At 34.5% G+C, this 8,283-nt stretch overlaps 1 protein-coding gene across 2 annotated transcripts; it reads right to left on the reverse strand.

Annotated features, from left to right (window-relative positions):
- Positions 1-229: 229 nt before the first annotated feature.
- LOC148272563 (uncharacterized) lies at positions 230-3,902 on the reverse strand. Of its 2 annotated transcripts, none has more exons than XM_088239872.1 (2): positions 2,286-3,902; positions 230-1,907 (listed from the first exon to the last, which is right to left on the reverse strand). In XM_088239872.1, the coding sequence occupies exons 1-2, from the start codon at positions 3,857-3,859 to the stop codon at positions 806-808; spliced, it is 2,676 nt and encodes an 891-aa protein (XP_088095998.1). In that variant the 5' UTR covers positions 3,860-3,902; the 3' UTR covers positions 230-805. The 2 variants fall into 2 exon arrangements, with proteins under 2 accessions (XP_088095998.1, XP_088095999.1); XM_088239873.1 differs by having other exon boundaries at positions 1,798-1,907; positions 2,383-3,902.
- Positions 3,903-8,283: the final 4,381 nt, after the last annotated feature.

The following is an 8,283-nucleotide window of genomic DNA, read 5'->3' on the forward strand; positions in this document are numbered from 1 at the left end:
TAAACTTTACAATATTTCCAAATATAAAAACAATTTTCCTACAAGTCATGAATCACAAAATAATAATTCAGGATCACAATTACACCCCTAACAACCTACTTCATATAAAATATTTTTATTTTAACGATATTTACAAGTTCATGAAAACATGTACACAAGAGGTTCTAATGAATTATTAATAATTGAACATGTACAAGTACTTATATGATATGAAATGTTATTACGTATTGGTATTGATAAATATGGCTACGTTTCAAATTAAAAAATGAACAAGTGAAAGAATGTGACTAGTCAAATGAGTGAAATTTTTACTTAAAATTTACAACTCCATACATTGTTCCAATAAACACAAAACAATAAAATTAACTTAACAGAGCTTTGTCTAAAAATTTTTGTGGAATTATTTAAAAAAAAAAACGAAATCACGTGTACTCTTCGACATGAGCATAATTATATTATTGTTGGTTTGAAGATTGTGGGATCAATTTGTATTTGAACAATGCCAATATATATTTATCTGATTTATTAACCATGAAGTATCGTACACGTACTTATCCGATACATTTAATGAATTTCTTTGTATTGACCACGAATTATTTTACAAGTTATAATTTGAATGAATGTTTTTACAATCAGTAAATGCAAAAATAATTGACAAATAAACTGAGTAATAGTAACTTTATTGAAGATCTAGGATCATTTAATATCCATCTAAAAACGGATTAGGCACACCACCATTAAAATATATCTTCACCGTGCATTATTCCTTTTTATCACTTAATGTTGTAAAAATGACTTACGGATTTCAGCTACGGAAAAAGTCTCCATTACTACCTAACCTCTTCATGATTGCATTAGAAGTCCAAGGTGACAGACTTCTACTAAGGTCATTACCAACTGCAACTGGAGAAGCCGAGTCAGAGAGAGGACCAGTCGTCGACGATCCAGATGTTGCCGTTACAGCCACAGTCGGTTTGCCTTTCAGAATAGACCTCGGATCATTATCGTCCGAGCTAGTTGGAGTAACGCCACAATTACTGAACATCGAAGATTCATTGAAACGCGCACTTACACTTTTGTCTCTGCTTCCACTCATGTTTTCACACGTTTCTTTCATTTTACACAACTGTTCCTGTAAACTTCTGTATTCTTCTAAAAACCGTTCTAACTGAGCAGCATGGTAGTCGTACGTCAAAGGCATTGCGGTATTCGGGACAATCGGAGCTCTTGCCAACTCAGATCGTGATAGACCACGTATTTCTAAAAGCGGTGTGGCACTAGCGGGAGATCCTGGTAAACTTGGAGCGCCTCGAACCACAGAAGATGATGCAAGGTTTAAAAAACTGTTTGAACGTTGCCCTGATTTGTTATTTCCATTAGATAAAGCGTATTGCGAGTAAGATTCAATCGATAAACGTCTATTGGAGTTGCTACCAATACTGGATTCTCCTCCACTACTTCCATATCTACTTTCAGGAAGTAAAGGGCTTTGACTTGACTCAGAATCTCGGTGATGTCTGCTATTGTGGTTTCTCATGTTGACTGCTCCTTTCCTAGGCAAAGTGTAAAAATAACTATCCCTTCCTTCTTCTCCGCAGTATGCGGGCTTCGTTTGGTTTGTTAATTCAGTTGTGTTTGCATTCAAAGAATTAATTTCTAGGAGATCTGGATAGTTCTTATCTATTTCGGATGATAAGTTGTTTTGATCATCGGTTAAATGATTACTTATAGCATTGTTTGGTGAATAGACACATGTTGTTGATAAAGGTAAAAGTTGTCTTCTTATGTTATGGGTTTGGGGTAAGACATCGTTTGTATTGTTGTTCACTTTGTTTTGAGACTCTGTATTATTGTACGTATTGTAAACTTGACTGCAGGATGAAATCGATTCCGGTGTTAGGGCAATTCTGAAAATAAAATGATTGTTTAGTAGAATAATCTTCAAACCGTTAATTTAAAAAAAACATATTTTTTATTGTGTTTCAAAAGTTTTTGTGTTTTTCAAAAGAAATGTTCTGATATATATTTTGAATCTAACGCATTTCAATAGGCAGATAATGACATGTTACAAAAAAGTAGAATTATTTGTGCAGTATTTTATCTATTATTTTTTTTATTTATAATTATTAACAATGTTCTTAAAAAATACTGATTGTTTGTTTGAACATTTGTTTATTGACACAAATTCACAAAATATATCAAATAAATGAAAAAAAAATCACTGAGAACAAATTTACATACGATGTTGAGGAAAGCTTGAATTTAGACAAATGGCGTTAATTTACCTGGGTTCTCTATATTCTGATAAGCGGGGAATATGTAAATCTGTTTCTTCAGGTTTAACTAGTTCTCTAGGAGCAGGCCAAGAGGGTTGAGGGATACCTCGCCAGGCGCTTGCCGCACCTCGCACCTCTGAACTTGGAGTCGGTGTTTCCATATCTTCATCATACGTTTCCGCTTCATCTTCTGTGTCTTGACTTGGAACATTTCTGTAATCACCTCTTTTCCTCATTGCTCCTATCATAACAGTGACCGCTTCGCTTCTGTGAGTTGGATTCTCAATTTCAACATTATTAGCGAGATTCAAATGATTGTTAATTTTGTGATTCATCTCAATTTTCTCATAACTATCGGCTCGGTGACGTGAGCATGCAGCTTGGTGGGCTCGAGGTTTTTTGCGTGCGGCTTTGATACCCAAAAATAATAAACAAATTGTTAAAATTAATAACGCTGCTGTTGCACCAGCTGCAAGAGCAAAACTTCCACTGGCGTTTCTTCCCATTCGTTTAGCGACAGCTAATTTTACAATTGCCTCCGCCTTCCCGGCAATATTTTCAGCTGCGCAAGTGTACAATCCCGCATCTTGTGAGTCAGCCGAAACTAGAGTTAAACTTGCCACGTTTCCTCTCGAGCGAACTAAATATCCACGTCGCCCACTACTGGAAGAAACATTGGTTAAAACTCGGTTTCTTAAAAACCAAAGCACTCTCGGTGCAGGTTCTCCTCCAATACGACACGTTAGGGTAACATTATCTCCTTCTTCAGCTGTGGACTCTGTTTCTTCGGGTTTTATATCTGGAGCGCAAGCGAATTCGTCCACCTCCATTTTTTCCCACGAGCGACCGGCCAGTCGTGGAGGGAATCTGCAATGCGGTGGCAGTCCGAATGGAACGTTTTGCTTCAACATCCATTCTCGTAGAGGTCTTAGATTACAAGTGCAGTTCCACGGATTCGTCGCTAGTTCTAAGCCGTGCAAACTTGCCAACGTTGTAAAAGTGGATGACTTTATGTCTGATATTCTATTGCGATCTAATTTAAGCCATTCGAGAGTATTTTCTAAAGCGGTAAATGCTCTGGGTTCTACTGTTCCAATTCTACAATCAGATAACTCCAATCTTACAAGTTGCGGGACATATACAAACGCTTCGTTGAGAATTCTTTGTATTGGATTTCCACTTAATTTTAACTCTCGCAATTCCGGGACAGAGTCGAAAATATGAGATGGTACTGCATTAAGCTGATTGTAGCTAAGGTCGAGTTCGACCAAATTTATTAATTTTCGGAACGCAAACCGATCCAATGCCTTAAGACGACATTTAGTGACGTAGATCTTCTGAAGATTTAATAGGCCGGCGGTGAGAAAAGCATCTCGGGGGATGGCGGCTAGTGGGTTATCTGTGAGGTCGAGGAGTTGCGTGCCGGCGTCCAGGCGGTCGGGCAGGCGAGTGAGATTGGCCCCGCGGCAAAGGACGGACTCCTTGCCGCCTTTCCACTTGCAATCGCAGAAGCGCGGGCAGTGCGCCTGCGTGTGGAGGGCGAGCACGCACAGCGCGGCCAGCACCAGCGCGTGCGCGCTCATCCCGCCGCCGCCGCCGCCGCACGGCGACACGGGGAGACTATATCGGGATAACTGGCGGGAAAAACTTCATCTGAAACAAGAAAATAAATAAATCAGGTTAATACAAAACATTTACCATTTGATCAAATTTTATCGATTTAAAGTTTTAACGCACTAAATGCATTACACTACCATGTATGAATTTAAAGTGATAACATAAATAAGGAGGTTTTTATAAGACAACCCATTTTGCGGCTCGAGATAATTTAAACCTTAAATTTATCTCCAGAGCTTAAGGCCTAATTCGCGCATATGAACCTAATAAATCCACCTGACTGAACGCTTCTACAGGATGAGATAGGGTCCTGGCAAAGTGTTTCATTACGAAGGTTGCCTCCGGCGGGAAAGGCACAAAAACTTCCCAAAAAATCATTCGGAAGCGGGGGTGGGAGACAGACACCTAGTCAGTTGCCCAGCCACCTATATATTTTTCTGTCAAATGAAATACATGCATGTGTCTGCAAAATAGTTTTACAACCTTAAGCCAGAACCTCCAAATATCGTTGTCGTTAAAAAAAGATTAAATAAATCTGTGCAAATTGAGTTCTTTAATTTTTCCTAACGTTTTTTCACCGATTAGTAATAAGTTTTTTAATAATACAAGTATATGCATGTTAATTTATAGCCCAATTCGCGTGCTGAATACGGCTTCTGCAGATAATATGGGTCTTTTTTTCTGTACATATCGACAGTTTAGCGGCTATCTGCCTACTATTTATTAACTTTTAACTTATATTTACAGTATGTAATGAGTTAAACAACCCGTAAAGTAATGCAGACAACAATTTTTCAAATAAATAAATAAAATCAATGAAATCAATAAAAATAAAATTAAAAAACAAGGAATCTAAAAGATTGTATTTATTTTTAGAAAAAGGTATAAAAAATAAACAATATTACAGTTTTTGAGAGTAATACTAATATCGTTTCGTAATTTTGAATTGCAGTTGAAATAATTAGGGTTAATTAGCCTGAATTTAAGTGAATTGAAAAAAAAACTTAATGAATTATTGTGAGAATGTCTGTCAAAGACGACGATAATTAAATTAAAGACGTTTGATACTTAAATCTACAAACGTCGATACTATTTATTTTAACATTTATTTCTATAATATGTGTTTATTATTTCTATTCCATATTTGTTTCTATACTATATATAATTTTTATAATTTTACAAAAACTTGCAACAAGAATGTTTTAAACATTATCATCATCATCATTCCCTTTCCGCACCTAATGGTGCATAGAGCATTATATTGGTACACCAATCGCAGCGTATCTTGATCATTTTTTGTAACATAAAGATAAGATGATTAGTCTTTCGCTTCAGGTACCAGTCCAGGGACTTTGAAATATTCCAGTTTGAAAAAAATATTTTTTGAATAAATATTTCAAATAAACTATGTTAGGAATCGAACCCGAGGCTTCTTGATAAGTAGGCAAGCGCGCTGACCATTACATCACGAGGCAGACAACATATTAATTTACGTTTATTAAGATTGTAAGCCTTGTCGGTTTATATATCGAAGGTTAACATAAGTTTTGTCAGTTTTTTTTCCAAATGAAGAGAACAAGACAAAAAATAAGAAAAAAGATTTAAACAAATTAGACACTAATCTATTTTTATTTATTATTTTATAACAAATAGGCCAAAAACGTATTATCCTTCTTTGATAATGCGTTACAGAAGATGTCGAAAATGCCCACATTCGTCAGCTTGACATTCCATTTCGAAGGCGTGTAATCAAATACAATAATATTTTTAACGTAAAAGCAAATACAAAATCTTGTAAAGCAGATAATTGTCTTTCAAATCACGTATAACCTTTATAGTTTAGTTTTACTTTTTGAGTTAATTTACTATCTTTATTTTAAAAAAGTATTATTTTTAGAACACACGTAGATTATTGCATTATCACGGATGTTAAGATTATCGTGATCAGTCCATATTTTATTATTACGATTGCTCGTATATGTAAAGTATTTATTTATTTATTATGGTAACAATAGTAACAAGTAGGTTAATACACAAAAACAACCAAAAATATTTACGAAATAAATACATAAGTATGAAAAAGCAAAAAAGGAAAAGATTATTAAATATAAAGAAAAGTTAAAGAATTATATTGCGAGAGAAAAAAAGAAATCAGACGCGTTTTTTATCTTTCAAGTCCAAAACCCAATATATTATTAGCCTTGTCCTCATACTGACAGATCTGCGGAGCCTAGAAATAGGTGAGGGCATGTGAAAGTTGGTTCTAGAACTAACAGAACAAAAAGGAGATCTGTGGCGGGTATGTCGACCAGGTACATGGAAACACACCAACTTCATCAAATCTGGTCAGTCAATTGATAAATTGATCACTTTATAAAGTAATATTAGGTCAGTTAGGATTCTTCTATCAGAAAGTTCTAAAAGATTTATTCATTTAACAAGAATTTCAACAGTCTTGGTATATTCAACACTTCACATAATAGGTAAAGAAGAAAACTAGTAGGCTTGATTCAGAATAACAGAATATAGACGGTTTGTCTCTTTTATTCCTCTTAATCATTCAATCAAATGCAATTTTTCACTCCTACTCTCCTTCAATCATTCTTATTTATTTTATGTATTTGACACTTTATATACATAAACAATAAATATACATATAAGGGCGGGCATATTGCCCTAAAGCAATTTCTTCCTACCTACCCAAACCGTTCAGTTTGAGAAAATTATAAATACATGGAAATATTGAATCTTACAATTTTATACAAAAATTAAAAGCAAAGATTAACAAAAATAATTATATATATATAAAAAAATAACACTATACGACGAAGAGAGGAGAGGGGATGAGAAGGAAAGAAGAAGGATAAAGGAACAATTTAAATATTTAGATAGTGAAATTTCAATCTTGACTTAAATGTAAATAATGAAGGGGCGTCTCTAACATTAGTGGGTAGATTATTCCACAATCGAGCGGGTACTACTGTGAAAGAGGAGGCAAAAAAAATAGAGCGATGACAGGGTATTAAAAGGGTTCTCTCGTTACTAGAACGAAGACATATTCTTCACCACTCCTTATCAATTTCCTTCTTTTTCTTTTCACTATCTCCTTGTTTTGTCCATATTTATCTTAATTTAAATATAAAGCATATTAATTATTTATATAGTTTAAACTTGAGACTGTCGTCGCTTCATTACAGTATTATTTAGTGATTGCGTATAATTGGATGGCAGGCCCTACTATGTATACATTTAATATACATAGTTTAAACTTTAAGCCGTCGTCGCTTTATTACGGTATTATTTAGTGAATACATATAATTGGATGGCAAGCCCTTATATGTATACATTATTTAATAGTTTTTATTTTTATTAATTTGACTTGTACATCTGTTTGTATTTGAAATGAATAAAATAAAAATATAATTATGTAGAAAGTAATGCTGATATTGACATCTTTAACGATACATTAAAAAAGTCTCTTATGTAAGTTAGGTAAAATAGTTTGTAGTAATCTGCTAGTACAATTTATTGTAAAACCAAAAATAATATTAATAGAATTTAACTAAGCTAGTCAGTCAAACGAAAAAAAATTAAAATATTTGTGCATATTGTGTTCACATACAATTAATGACCAATATCTAAACATAACAAATTGTGATAATTATAGCAATGTATTGTTTATTGTTTGTGAACCATAATAAATAAAATGAATTGTTCAATGAAAGCGCCATAAAGAAATGGTACTGATGAATTAAATAATAAAAAAATGAAATTTTCAGCTTAGCCTCAAAACTGATACAAACAAACGATATAATATTTTTCTCATAATTATCCACCGAATATAAATCAAGTTTAAGCAAACCCGTTTGGTGTATAGGGTCGGTAGTTTGTAGGTTTCAGTCACCCCCATCGCGCCGGGGGTAGTGAGACTATCAGGGTAGTGCCGTCTGACGGGGTTGATGAGGGCTATTTTAGTTTAGGGCCGAAACAGTGCTCCGAGGAACGATTTGTCGCTCACGACAAGGGACCCCGCGGTCCGACAGACGGTCAAGGAAACGGACTGAGAAAAGGGTTTGGAGAGAGCGCATTTCGCTTTCTTCTAAAACACATGATACATATTCGAATATTTTTTTATATAGATTTTAAAGAAAAATACAAAAATACCTCAATTTTTTGATGCGACAGTGCGAGTAAAAAAATAAGTTTTTTATAATCACCTCATTTTCCATACACAATGGTGCATAGGGCACTGCAATAACCAAATGCGGTGTAATTTGATCATCTGTTGATCAAAGGGTGATCAGTCTTACTTTTCCAGTAACGCTTTTTTAAAATCAATCATTTACGTCCACACTGTCAGGAATCAAACCCAGGACCGCATGAGTGGTAG

Source organism: Micrasema longulum, unplaced genomic scaffold, assembly GCF_059751315.1.
Source record: "Micrasema longulum isolate JH-2025_06_02 unplaced genomic scaffold, ASM5975131v1 h1tg002290l, whole genome shotgun sequence".
Classification (NCBI taxonomy): Eukaryota; Metazoa; Arthropoda; class Insecta; order Trichoptera; family Brachycentridae; genus Micrasema; species Micrasema longulum.

Bases quoted from the DNA above. Each gene is read 5' to 3' on its own strand.
- LOC148272563 (XM_088239872.1), bottom strand. From the start codon at position 3,859: ATGAGCGCGCACGCGCTGGTGCTGGCCGCGCTGTGCGTGCTCGCCCTC. The intron at 1,908-2,285 runs GTAAATTAACGC...TTTTATTTTCAG, and splicing joins TCAGAATATAGAGAACCCAG to AATTGCCCTAACACCGGAAT.